The sequence below is a fragment of the Styela clava genome, chromosome 5 (genome assembly GCF_964204865.1).
Source record: "Styela clava chromosome 5, kaStyClav1.hap1.2, whole genome shotgun sequence".
Classification (NCBI taxonomy): Eukaryota; Metazoa; Chordata; class Ascidiacea; order Stolidobranchia; family Styelidae; genus Styela; species Styela clava.
In genome coordinates this window covers 12,896,745-12,911,575 of record NC_135254.1, presented here as the reverse complement: position 1 = coordinate 12,911,575, position 14,831 = coordinate 12,896,745, and the positions used below count along the sequence as shown (strand labels likewise).

The following is a 14,831-nucleotide window of genomic DNA, read 5'->3' as shown; positions in this document are numbered from 1 at the left end:
GTGAGGTGTCGAAGTCGAGTTAACTAGTGTCGGGTACTACTCGGATACTGTCGCGTTCGGGATTGCGCTTTATAAGTGAACCCATTTATTTGTCGGTCGGTTATATCAAATTGTATCAACAGTGGAATTGTTGTTGATATTTTAAATGGAGTATCTTTTTCTCAACTTCAGACTTAGCTAATATATTGCACAGCAATTAGGTAAAAACCATTATCTGCAGACTGACAAATTCTCTCATGGTTTTCTCTGACAGACGATAATTTCTACATATCCTGGTATTTTAAGCGTCAGTTCCGTTAAGTTCTATTTCTTGATGTACATATTCGACTGAAATATCTATACACTTGAACTTGATCATATCTGCGGGTAGCAATTTGGGTGCGTCGACAGACGTCTATTGCAGTCAAATTGACTCAGTTCTCTGTTAAATTTCAAATCTATCGTCGAGTTTATGACACAGCAGACGCGAAAAGTCACGGATGCAGTAATAAAAAGTGGTAAAATTATTGTGATTTGAAGTTAACCGGAACGCCTAATTTTTCTAGAAAACTGAGTATAAAGTTGGCTTTAACCTAACGTGTTGAAAACCGTTTATTTCATCATGGTTATCGTAAAATTTCATTTTCATTCCTACTTTTATTTTAGAGTTCGGTGATGAAAGAAATGGCCGACGTTCTAGAAAGTTGGTTGTTATTCCAGTCTAGCCATTAAGAACCGACTTAGAATTAGGTATTTGAAGTAGTTTAGGCGAATCCGCTTTGTGGTAAGTATACATTCACTCAGAAATAGTTTGTTTAGCAGAACTTTTGTGATTTTCGATAAATCAACAAACAAAACTCGGGGGAGCGCATTTGATTATTTAAGAAAATGTCAAACACTAATAAAAATATCATTGAATTGGGCAATATTTAATTGTAAATACTCAGTCAGTATTCACACCTGACATAGCATATAAACTCTCAAGGAAAATGTCTTTTATTTTGCGATTTTATTATATTCGAAGCAAGTCTGAGAGGAAAAGAGGACACAGTGAATCAGATGTTGAGACATAAAACCACATTGGTTTTGAACGTGGGTGGTAAAGTCGCAGAGCAAATTCAACTAACGGATGTGCATTGGATTTCATTTTTATCTGTTGATTGACGTTATATCGAATACATATATTGTTTTGATTGCGTATTCTATTCCATGTGGGCAAAATGATTTTTAGATTGCAAAGTTAAAATATTTTTCACAAGTCTAAGTGATTGTAAAAACTTATTTTTGCGATATTTAATCTTTCCAATTTCCTTTCATTCCGATTGACACTTACGTAGCAAGCACATATTATACAATAAAGTGGCTGAATACGCCATAGTCTAACATCTGGAATGTGCAGGGGCGCTCCATTTTAGATAAACCCAATACCCATTCAAAAATATCGACATAACGTACAACTCAGGTCTCAGTTTTTGTTACCAATTTTTCTATTCAACACAGCATGGTATATTACCTTTCTTTGGATTGTTTCACTGGTATCCTATACGAGTAATATTTGGACAATTATCAGCTAATCAGTCAACAGACACAATCATTTTCAGTGCATTTAACATGAGCATTCTAAACGAAAAATCTTCTATGTACGGAGGTTTTATTATTTACAAAAGAAGCAAATTCATTGACAAACGGATCATCAAATATTTTTGAACACAAAATGGATCGTTTTGTTATTATGTTGTTGTTGTGAAAAAAATCGCTCTACTCTTAACTACTGGACTAATTGCTTTGAAAATTTCAATGGTTAAAGCTTGTTGTTATCGCTAGAAGGCTATTACTTTTATTTCAAGAATAGCTGTGACTCTATAGATTCGTTTTTCACTACGAAGATTTATGTGATGACGTCATCAAAATTAAAATTTGCATGCCGTGGTTTTGTGATAACATCTCGGTCAGATGGTGGTCAGACTACCGGTACTGTAAAAGATTCCATACCCGTACGGTACTACTTCGTTTTGGCCTCCGTGTCCATATATTTGAGTATTGATCGCTTGTTTTTTTTTTGATAACTTTATTTTTGCCCCCTAATGTAAACTATTGCACTCTGATTCTTCTTCAATTCCTTGTATGAATACGCTTATAAGTAATTAACGAGTGATGCAGTAATTATGACAATAATTTCTTCAACAAGGGGAATTCCGATTCGTTTTGAAATTTTCCAGATTTCTCTGATGTTTGATATAAAGTAAGTTTAAAAATGAGAAATAAAGACAATCATAATTATGAACATCCACCAGAGGGCACGGCAGAGTAAAAAAAGTGATCACTAGATGTCGCTCGCAAAATGTCTTTAGTTCCAAAATGGTTTGATGCATATTTAAAATAATAAAGTTTCGTTAGTACATTGCAAATCATTGAATCCATTAGACCAATCATAGTCACAACAACGTTCCGAATCTGTCGTTGATAAATCTCTGCAATGAAAATAATACTTATAAACTTCGTTTTTACTTTCATTTCTCTAAAATTGACATTGTAGAGAATTTAATTTGTTACGTAACCAAAAAGTTTTACCCTGCCAAATTAAAAGAAAACGAGTTGTGGAATATAATATGATAAAGTTGCCACGTATAATAAAAATTTGATTCGAGATGATATACGCTCACTAAATTTGAAAAATCTAATTTAAAAAATGCATTTAAAAAACCAAGCGCTTAATATTCAATTCCATGCATCTGAAAACAAACAACTGGCTATCTAACTAATCCCATACCCGACACGGACTGGTAACCGGACGAGAGGCCGTGGTTCGCTATATGATTAAGCCGTCCTATCGACTTTCCCCTTTCCGGGATAAATATGTAAATCCTATCCTATCTTATTCTATCCTATTCATACAAAAATAGATAGTTCTCCATAAAAACGTATACCGGAAAAATGTATAACAACACTTGCATTGAACTTACATTCCTACAGAATCCTCGCAGCAAAGATAAACGTTTTTTTCTTCCGTACAATACCAGCAATCATAGCTTAATACCGCTGTGCAGTTAGGTTGTGGTGGAAGATACAGAAAACCTGTCAAAATGAGTGTGTTATTATATAGTTGTAACATTATTGGTAGACTGCAAACAGAAGAAAAATCATAAAATAGCATTATATAAACTTACCGGCAACGCAAGCATTCAATATACTGACAAATATTCCAGCAATTAATGCTTTGATCACAATTTTAGCCATTTCACTTTGTCGTTCAGGACACATCGAACCTAAAATAATAGATTCATAAAATAATGAATAGTAATAAATTGTTTGGTATTTAGTAAAAATCAGCTGTTGATGAAATCGAAACGGTATAGACTTTGTAAACTGACGTAAAATGAAATTACAATTACAATTTCTGATAGCTGTAAAGTGTGATGTGCAGGCTCGTCCATTGTAATGGGATTCCCGTTGGATGGGACAGAAAAATATGTCTCGCGAACAAGTCTGGCGATCTGTTATCATTTGCGTATGTGTGCGGTGCGCCATGTGTGTTTTAGATGTTTCATGCATCGTGAAAGCACACTTATAGTTTAAGTTTAATAGATAGATAGATTTGTGAATCATCGACCTTCTGAATTTAATACCTATAAAGTGCCATACATAGATAATTAGTAAGTTTGTATATATTGCAAAAGTACGAACAAGTATGAGTATTTTTAAAACCCAGTTATTTTAAACCAATGCAGCATCTCATCCTTACCTAGTCCCCCGAGCATGATTCCCAAAGATCCAACATTTGCAAACCCACACAAAGCATAAGTAATAATGGCTTCAGATCTGTCACTGATCCAGTTGACAGTTTCATCATCATTTTCTCTTGGAAATGTCCCGTTATTTTTATTATCAATCAATCGAGCTAATTCCTCATAAGCAATAAATTCATTGAGGAAGATTTTTGTACCCAGTAATTCTGCACACTAAATAAAAAAGTAGAATATCAAAGTAAAAAGGGTGTGAATCAATAGTCAATTTAAAGGTTAATGTTTTAGAAAATCTTACTATTGATTTGACATTCTCACATGTGATGAGGTCGAGGATACAGAATGACTATGATGTATAAAGCGTCGGGATTCGGATCCGGACTCGGATTCGGGTCGAATCCGGGCATTTTTTGGACTCGGATTCAATTTCGAGTCCACGTCGTTTTTACCGAGTCTATAATCAATTCTGTTTTTACTAATTTACGCCTATGTTTGTACTTTTACCCCTATAAATCTCACTACCTACCTTAAATAGTTTAAATTCAAGGTTAGATAGTAATTCTAAATAGTTAATAATTGCTTCATTTGTGAACTAATGAATGAATTATTATTTCGCCGATAATAAATAAATGGAAATAAATAAACGTTAGACATAAATATAAATAAATAGTTGGTATCTATGTGAATTAAGTTGGTATTTAATATGTGAATTAACAAAAAGTAGTATTAATAATTCAATTAAATGAAAACTGAAATATTTACTCAAGTTTCCTTAAATCAAGGAAAATTCAAGATGATTCACAACTAGAAGAAGATAACTGACGTAAAATCTATGTATAGATTTCCCCGTACGGTATTTCAATAGATTATCAGGAGACTTGAAACATTACAAGTTAGATTGCTAGAAAACAGGTACGAGAAAAAAGGAAAAAAAATGGTTTTTGCAAAAATTCAGCTTAGAATTCCTATACTGACGAAAGAGCATTTTTAGTCCGAGGTTTTTTTCAAAACTATCATTTATCAACGAAAGGAAATTAATCAATTGATATTACCTTGAAACAATCTTGCCATTCGATTCCCATCAGGAAGGTGATTGGTAAAAACACATACGAACAAATAAGCTGTACAATAAAATAAAAATAAATCCCATTTTATATTATCCTAAATAATAAATGAAAAAACGGTCACGCTTATCATATGGAAAACAGTCGCCATCGGTTTGACAGTCAAATAATATAACCATTACAACGAAATACCACAAATGCATGATCAAATCGCTGTTCAAATGACTGCATGTACGGAATGACGGCCTAGCCCTAATCACTAATATATGAATGACGTATTTCAATGTATAGGCTATCAGACAAATACTTCCAATATTGTTTGTACACCTGCCCAGTTCTATATATATTGTGATATTAAATAGTAAACCGGATAAGTTTGAGACTTTGAACTTATAAGATAAAGACAACGTTGACGAAAGATTTTATCGGCCCTTATTCTCAGTAATATATAATATGACAATAATAATATTGCCAGAGTAACTATGATACGTTTTATTTGTGTTCAAATACTAGATTAATTGTGTTCGTCTACTAAAAACTAATACTTTAATATTTTTGATAATTATCTGTGCTACGTCGTTTTAAGTCAAATTTGGGCTTCAGATAAAATGCTCCACCGTTTGGACTTTACTGAACAATATCGAATTGATCGATAACACGAAGTTAAACAAAGGTAAACTGAGAACCAAACAAACTTTGAGAGCTAACAAACTTCTGTTTATTAAAAAATCGTAAAATATTAACAATATTTAAAGCACCTAGTACGATCACTTAAATAACACACACACGCTCATACTCACCTCAAAACTGAGTTGTGGATAATCCATGAGGCCACCGTACCAGCTCAAACCTCCATTTATGGCAGCCAGAAGAGATATAAATGCGATCAAATTCGCGGCAATATTTAAGACCAATGGTAATGCTGAAGATGCTCCAACGAATGCTGCTTCAACAATATTTCTCTGTTCTCTGAAATACAACAATTGATAGTTGAAAGTGTAAAAAGTATTAACATTGGTTTTAATTCCGATGGAAATCTGAGTTTTTTTTTAAAGCTATTATATGTTCTCTGTTTTTTAGAAAATTGCCACACTCCTACGATTCGATTCGTTATTCAGAATAAAAATCAACTGCATTACTAAAAATATTGGAAAAAGAAATAGCGTTCGCGAACAAAAATATTTGTTTTGCACTACTCCGTCAAACACTAAGAAGCAATGTGTTGAGAAGATATTAAAGGAGGAAATTCACCAAATCCTATTATATATCAATATGTACGTTTTTAATCGCGTTAACCTAAACTGTTTGCCGTGTTAACCAATATTGATTTTAGCCTGCGGATTAATTCCAGGAGCTGCTGGGAATCCCCGTGATTTTGGCAAATTTATTCATGAATGATAATTGATTGACTACTGATGAACAACTTTTCTTTATGAATAAAGTGAATGGTACCTTTTTAAAATACTTACGGTGGGTCGAGTTCAAGACCAGCTAGGGTCGCAAACTTGGATTTCTTTGTTTCGGGATACATTAACTTTCCTATTGCCAGTGCACACGGTGCCGCCATAACACATGCAGTGATGACATAAACAGCTTGAATCTGAAACCAAATTAAATTGATAGTCACGACAATGTTGTTCAGCACAATTTATCGTAAAATTTTATTATAGGTTGTGAAAAATTCTGTGTGATTTTATATTTGAATGATGTTTTCAGCATGTTTGTAATAAAACTAGCGATGTATTAGAACTTGCTTTCGAATAATAATACGAGAGCAATGCTCGCGTGCATTGACCCGAAGTTTAAATGAGTAATACGACTTCCCCTATGCCAGTAAAATTCCAAACAAATTGTACCGAATGTCACGTAGATGCGTGCCTGTTAATTGAAAAACAAGCACAATTTGTGGTAAAATATTAAGCTCCATTGCCTGCAGAAATAATTTAGAAAACGAAATAAAAATATAGTGAGCGAGTTCTTCCACCTTTAAGCACTGAGAATGTGAAACCGATTGGCCTATCAGTTGTGGAGAAAAAACGTCCAAGTACAACAACAACCTCATCTAGAACAACTAAAACAATTTTGCAAAACGTTCCATGGGTCTACTTCGTGTAAAATAAGAACTGTATTAATTCATTTTGTAACTTGTAAGTTGCGTCAAACGATGTATTTCAGACAATACAATACCGCACCAATGAACGCTACAGATTATTCCGATTAAAAAAGAAAATCAATTCATGCCCAGTATACTATCAAGGTTTGATGATGTCGATGATTTGAACGACAAGAATCGGTCACAACAATGGTAACTTTTAACGAACTTTCAAACACAAACACTTACCCCAAAACCAAGGTATGCACCCAATACGCTACCGGCAATAGTACCAAATCCAGCAGTCATGATCGCAAACAATTCAGATGTTGTTACATCTTTGATATAAGGTCGAATCAACAAAGGAGATTCCGTTTGCCCAACAAATATATTCCCTTAAAATAAAAATAAAAATGTTACACAAACAGACGTTAACATAAGGTATTTATATTGCATGTTTTGTCAGAAGTTACAGGAAAAGTATTCAACATTTGGCAAACCAGTTGCTTACTTTCCAGTCAAAATTGGGCATGAAAAATACCATGTCATGGTATCATATACATGGAATTGGGTCGAGAATGAAGGCTTCGTTGTTTTAAATGTTTTTAAATGACAGCACTTGACTAGATGTATCGTAGTTTCTTACCAGCAGCACACATAGATTCTGTCGCCGACGTTCCCAATGAAAATTGCATCAACCATGCAATTTTATAAATTAACCACTGCATTGCTCCAAGATAATACAGAATAGAAATAAATGAGCTGAAATATATCACAATCGGAAGCACCTGAAATATAATTATATTTTCAAATACAAAAATGTAAATAATGTAATAAAGATATGTTCATAGTTTATGTCTTTTCATGTGCACATTTATAACACGTTACGCATTTTTCTTTTTTTCTAATAATATATAATTTTAATTTGAAAATTATTTTTTTTTGTTATTAGATATATACTAGAATCATCATATTCGAATCATAAATAAGACGATATGAGAGCAAAAAAGATGTTATGACGACTGTGTGGTGTTTATTGATTCATGTTTCTGTTTCACATCCTTTACCTATATTGTACCCAATATTTTGTTTTATTTCTATGTATGATGTTATTTTATATATATATAAATATATATATATATTCAATAAGTTTGGAAAATAGTGAAACAAGAGCCTAGTTATTTAATTGCCAGAATGTGAATTGATCAATACAATTAGTCAATTGATTACCTTGAAAGCAAAATAATGTTGATAATATAAATCTCCAAAGACAAATATGCTTCCTGCATCTACAAAATCAAGGAATGTCTGAGCAATGTATCCCAACCAATTAAATGTATCAAATCCAGCTTGTGTTCTCAAAATGAACATGCCCAGTACGATTTGAATTCCAAGACCCCAGAACACCGGCCTCCATCGCACCTGGAAAACAGAATTCGAATTGGAGATGTAAATGACTCGGTTACGTGTTGGAATGTTTTTTGAAATGGTTGGCGTAGAATCTTACGGTTAGGAGTCCATTGGTGTTTCGTCAAGCATTGACGTAACAATAGACGTTTTAGCATCCTATCGGAGACTTTTATCACTCAGATAAATTTTCAGGCATGGTTGTAAACATTATCTCGTTTTCCCGTTCTTTACAATACTTGTTAGTTTTTAGTTGTCATTCGGAAATTTAATTACGAATCAAATAACCCAAGGATTTTTTTCTTCTTCTCAGGAGTTTTAATTTGATTGCATTTATCAAAAATTAGTTTATAAATGGCTGTGATAGACTAGGCTAAACAACTCTACTGGTACTTTTAAATAACAGTTTGTTGAATGTTTTGAATCAAAATGATGGTGTGAAGAAATGTACTCAATTTCAAAGGCGCCAATTTCCGAACCACTCTTAAAATAAACATATCATATATATTGCAATGGCAAAGTATAGGAGGAATTTTTCGAGGCACCAAGGTCTGGGAAACATCTATTTTTCTACAAAGCGCTCAATTTACACATAGTTCGCTGAAAACTGTTTCGGTTGCAAGCGACGGACTATGGAGAATTCATGGTCAAAATCGGTAGCTCCATCATGATTTTATTGCTACCCATCTTAGCCAAGATGATTTGAATCATTAATAATTTTTCATTCTGACCCCCCCACCCCCCACAAACCTAATTTTTTTGATGAATGATCCGAATTTTCCAGTTACTTTTCCTCGCACTACCCATAAATGCACGTAGAAATTCAAGCAGCGCTAGTATTCGCTCATACGTGCAAACCTGATTGTATTCTGTTCATGCGGTTATAAAAGCACTCGTAAAATTTGTTTGTATTCATCACAATATAAATTGGTATCTTGTTAATAGTATTCAAAGCACTTGAAATGATAGATGTGAATCACGATAAACATACGAACCCGTGCTGGGTATTTTGACGCCAAAAACAGACAGAACACAAATACGATGTAACCAGCCATCGATATGAGTTGTTGAGGTCGTTTTGATGTATCTAATGCTATCCAAGTTGCCAACAATCCGAGTAATATCAAAATGCAAATCCTGATTGAATACAAAAAAGTTGTTAACAAAATTAAATCGCTATATATATGTTTAAATGAAATCAATAATCATCAAGTGCGTGCAAAGCGTTACGTTCGCTGCCCATGATAACTCTGTTTATGAATGATTATATTAGAAATAGGAATATCCATAGAATTCTTGTCATTGCAGCATGAGTAACGTAACCGATAATAGTGCTATGACCAGTGGTGGGATTTAATTTTTTTGTCAGCCGGCTCCATCACAGAAGTCATATTTTTCAGCCGGTTCAGTTACAAACAGAACATTGACAGTAACCAGTAATGCTAACCGGTTTGCTGATTTTATAAAATTCCGTGAGAGGGTTCTATAGAACCGGTGCGAACCGGCTGAATCCCACCACTGGCTATGACCTATAAGGCGCCGTGTGAGAAAGTCGTTTCCTTGACTTCACTTTATCCGGGATACCTATAAGAAGCTATCTATGAAAATAAACAGCGCATCGGCTAATTTCTATTCTATACTGAACTCAATGCTGAACTGGTATTCGACCATTTGAAAAATAGCAGTTTTTTACATGTCAGTGGCTGTCTTGTCGAGAACAATTTTGGCTATTTGGTTGCAGTCCAAAACACAATAACCTCATAAAAATGTATTTCTTCCCCAAAGTTCTATTTCGCATAAAAAATTTCAATTCAAGATTTAAAAGTCACATTATTTTCACCCACCATTTGATCCAATACATATTGTTTGTAATGGAGAAGTAAACTGGCTTCCATACTTCCCATACATTACTTCCCCATCTATCTCGTATGAACGCATAAATCTGGAAGAACAGGACCAAGCAGAAAATCACGAGTAAAGCAATTGCTCGATCAAAATCACGGATGAGAGCTGCAATCATGTATCCTATATAGACTGAAAAAAGAAAAGGTTCATTTATAAGGGATTCATTGTTTTGGGTAACGCAAGATATTGGGTATCAAGTGGGACAATATTAAAATACATATTTCATTACGTTCCAGTCCTGATATAAACAAAACGAGTAACAGTTTTTTATGTAATCGCTACTGTATAAGAAGTCACATAAATCGTAAAGATTGGGATTAGGTGAACTATAACTGATTACTGTCGAGACATGAGTAGGCTACATGGTATATATTTAGTTTTGCATCGTAGACGGTAATCAAATATCGGTATATCAAGAATCTTTTTACATATGCAACGGGAAAATGCGAAGAACAGTGCGTTCTCTAATATCGATAAATATGCGTAGTAAAGTTACAATTTGTCAAAATGTTAAAAGTAAGAAGGTAATGTATAGGAATAATGTAAAAATTTCTTACATAAGACCAAGACAATGGTGACAATTTTTTCTACAATCGCTTGATGCTGCGTCAAAAATCTTCCAATGTGCTGTAAAGGTGTCACTATGCATCTGAATAAAACAGAAATAATGTAAGTAAACAATTAATTCTATATTCTTCTAATAAATAAATTGGGCAAGTAAGTGCAATATTTGTTGACATTTTTATGTCATATTCACTCAAAACAAGGCTATTAAGTGAATACAATTTTTGTAACATATGATCTTTAAATAGTTAAATTTAAATGGAATTTCTATGCAATGATAATAGGGCCGTATTTTCCATCACAATCTATACATGAGTGTACATATTGGAGTTCTCAAAGAAAGATACAGAACATTATAATTGTGGTCAGATTATTTTGTACGTCATCTGTTTGTCAGTGCACAGCGAGTATACATGCAGCATTGCTTCATGTATTGTTAGTTGTTGGGTAATCATTTGCTAGACCAACGAATACATTAGGATTTATATGCTTGTCAGAAATGATGTTACCGATACTGTTGGTTTCCAATAGAGCATTGTTGTCATCAATTAGATTGCTCAGCGACTCTCAGCAAGTGTTCGCAAAATTTGACGAACGATTTTATGTAAACATTTTCATCGTTATTCATACATGGCTTGTAGTGAACAATTTCACATTTGTCATTTGCTAACAGTTCTTCACTTTCCAAATTTCCAAACAAACTTTACAGTATTGTAAAGTGGCACTCGCTGCCTTTTGATCAAACAACGGAAATGTTTGCTGAATAATACCGCTAGCAATCATGTAGATAAACCATTGCTATTGTGTACTACGGAATCCTAAATGTTTGATATCAAAGCACTTCGTTCACAAAAGCATATAACACTTGCTGCGGTTTTATATCATTTATGCATTATAACTTAATAAAACAGCATACTAAGTGCCGTAAAGGCAACCCCAATCAGAATAGAGTCGACAAACCAATGAATAGAAATGGCTTCTGAGATTCAGCTAAATATTCCTCAAAAATGCCGGTACAAACTAAAGTCTATGATTAAAAAGGCAGGTCGACGACCACACGGGACCAAAAAAACGACAATTGTCTTTTAGATTCAAGGACTTGGAATGATAAATTCTTTAAATTAAGTGAGTGCTAGCAACCAGCAAAAAGGCGTGTTTAATGAAACATGCAAATGGCGATGAACAAAAAAGAACGTCTTTTGAATTAAAATGTTAAAGTCGTTATTGAATATACGACGAAGTGTATATTATCAAAAAATAGCACATTGGTTGCGTACTTAACAGCTTTATTTTCTTCATATTCAAGTTCCTCGCCAATGCCGTCGTTATCACATCGTTCCTGTCTGTCTTTTTCTCCTTCAGCTTGTCTCTCGCTGCTTATTGAATCAACGTCTTCATAATGTGAAGATTTTTCATTTGTGTTCCCACCGTATCCGTTTTTCTTCTTGTGTTTTCCTGCAGTTTCATCGCCCTGCGTTTATAAGTCAAGTATTTTGTCAAAATTCGAAAATCAAAATACAGAAATTTAATACTAACTTAGCTAGCTCTCCACTAACTGTACAGAGATTTTTAGAGATAAGTGGCCCAGCGCTATCATTTGAACTTAAAAAAAAAAATCACAGCGTTAGCCCGATAAAACTCTTGCTTGTAATTCTTTTAGTGGTACGGTAGGCCTACATCAAATGGAATCATCGTATAATGTCTAAAAAAATGTATAATATTTTTCATTTCAAAAATAGAATATTCTAAATTTACAGTGTCGTGCTGCACAACAGTAGCGACTTGTTTTAAATCATTACAACATCACCTGCATTATTTACCACCAAAGTATTACATAATCAGTTTGTTTGCTATAACATTATAAGGGAATAAACACTTAATATATAGCGAGGAAGCAATCTTTTTTAGAATATGACATGAAGCAGTTGTTTTTGAAATTATTATTGTGACTTTACACAACGTAACAGAAATTTATGGTTGATCTTGTTTAATTTATTATGCAGGTGTGGAATAAATTGGATATCCACTTCTGATTTTATCGAAGGCCTATCTTATATTCACTTGTCATTGTTATTAAAAATCTGCCTTTTGTTACAGAACGAGAAAATCTCGAATTGTCTACACTGCTTGAAAATAAATAATACTGCATCACGACTTTCATTGAATATGAATATTCCCTTTCCACAAGTTATTTACTTTCATTTTAGCCCTGTCTCAAACAGTCAGATTTACATTTATCAAATTAAAACGAAATCGTGCTTTTCAATACAAATCAAAATCTGTCGATTGAGTTCGTCTAAGCCACAACTTAGCTTATACCAACTTATAACTGAATCAAAGTCATGATTGTAAAATTCCAGAAAACATATTGCATTTGAAAGTATTCCAATCAAAGTGGTAAGCCTGGTCTGGTTCGATCTTAGGCTTAAAATCGGGACCTCCAGAAGTATGCGCACCAAGATGGCAACATGAACATGAACATAGTATGTGTGAACCGATTAGGATTCAGGTTGTGCGACATCTTGGTGCGCATACTTCTGGAGCACCCAAAATTGAGATTTTGATCAAAACTCTATCTCATGTTATGCGATAGATCACAAATAATGAATATATAAGACGGCAAAGATTCGTCCGCCATGGAGTTTAGACATATTTTTCAAGTATAGGAATTTAGTTTGTGCTTGTATTTTCACGTTGAATTACCAAAATTTTGAGTCGCCAGTAACTCTCACTTTCATTGTTCTCAAACAAATATGGTAAACAGAATGGGTGAATAGTTATAGAAGAAAAATTTCCAAATAGATTCCAAAACATATGACACTGCTGAGTTAACTCTGACTAAAATACTTATGTCGATAATATACTTTTGCTCATCCACTCCCACTTATATTCAACACTCGAACCCCACAAATACTTACTTCAAAAGTAGGGTTGTAATGCCCATCTATTCCGCTTTCAACTCCGATATCCGGTTCTTTGAAACTCGAAAATGACGTCATATTGGGTGCGTGTACCACTTAAAACATTACTAATGGAACTGCAGATACATAAAAATCTACACAATGAAAATAAATATTCAAAATTAGAGTAAAAATGTCGTACAATTGCGTGGTTTATATATTTTAAAACATTTTGCAGCTATACAATGATTCACTTATTATTTATTCAATATTTTTGATGTTTCATTCACATATGGTGATTTCAGTGACAGATACTTTATTTTCAAATAGTTTGCTACGTTCCAATTCCGAGATGAGATGTGTTTGCCATTAGACTCAACCCATTATATTTGACTTATCCACCACGATGTGACAAAACCCTAACCCTTGACGCTCATATAGCAAATAGATTTATTATAATAGAGTGAACATATTTAAATAACTATTAGAATGTAAATGAATTACAAACGCTGTGGTGTCATTTAAATTCAGAGTCTTCCTATTCTGCTCGATTAAACAATAACAAAGAAAATCTAAATTTTCCTAATATTTCGATACGCTGTTTAATATAATCGCGTTTCTCAATAGAAGACTTACATAACTGAATGGATAACAGTGAGACTTAGCTGGTTACATACTGGGTGATACACAGTGGCCGTAGCCATAAAGATTAGAAAATTAAAATGTGATATTCTTATTTTCCGTATCGCGTATTTCTTTCACACGCTAGAGAAAATGCAATTACGAGAAATACGAAGTGCTGAATTTCTATTAAACGTCACTAGATTCCAAAAGTGCATTCCTGAGAAAGCAAACTTTTCAGAGCAAAGCTTGTAACAATGACTCTTACAAAGCACGAACGACGTACTCGACTGACGAATCTGATTCAATCACGTTTATTAATTTTCAGACAACTGTGCTGGCAATCGTCAATAGAGTAAACATTTACCATGCGTTATGCACAAAGTAAACACTCTCGTTGCTGTGTAATATTTGTGTAGGGAATCAACTACAAAAGTTTGTAACGCTGAACAGCGCAAATATGTCACCTATAATTAATATTTAGTATTACCTCCAAGTGCACCGCAAAGACAATGAAATATACTTATAAATCAAGTTGAAATCACAAGATAAAAGA

At 33.6% G+C, this 14,831-nt stretch overlaps 1 protein-coding gene across 1 annotated transcript; it reads right to left on the bottom strand.

The window, feature by feature from the left end:
• On the bottom strand, nucleotides 1-13,811 carry LOC120344185 (sodium/nucleoside cotransporter 1-like). Its single transcript, XM_039413295.2, has 15 exons — nucleotides 13,673-13,811; nucleotides 12,032-12,225; nucleotides 10,748-10,839; nucleotides 10,130-10,319; nucleotides 9,281-9,422; nucleotides 8,109-8,300; nucleotides 7,525-7,666; nucleotides 7,128-7,273; nucleotides 6,256-6,386; nucleotides 5,587-5,755; nucleotides 4,775-4,843; nucleotides 3,722-3,938; nucleotides 3,147-3,245; nucleotides 2,943-3,054; nucleotides 1-2,450 (listed from the first exon to the last, which is right to left on the bottom strand). Exons 1-15 carry the CDS (start codon nucleotides 13,751-13,753, stop codon nucleotides 2,354-2,356), a joined length of 2,073 nt encoding a protein of 690 aa, XP_039269229.2. The 5' UTR covers nucleotides 13,754-13,811; the 3' UTR covers nucleotides 1-2,353.
• Nucleotides 13,812-14,831: the final 1,020 nt, after the last annotated feature.

Excerpts from the sequence above, each read along its gene's own strand:
- LOC120344185 (XM_039413295.2), bottom strand. The coding sequence starts at position 13,753 with ATGACGTCATTTTCGAGTTTCAAAGAACCGGATATCGGAGTTGAAAGC. Across the intron at positions 7,274-7,524 it reads AGAATCTATGTGTGCTGCTG|GGAATATATTTGTTGGGCAA; the intron begins GTAAGAAACTAC and ends TTTTATTTTAAG. Across the intron at positions 3,246-3,721 it reads AATCATGCTCGGGGGACTAG|GTTCGATGTGTCCTGAACGA; the intron begins GTAAGGATGAGA and ends CTATTATTTTAG.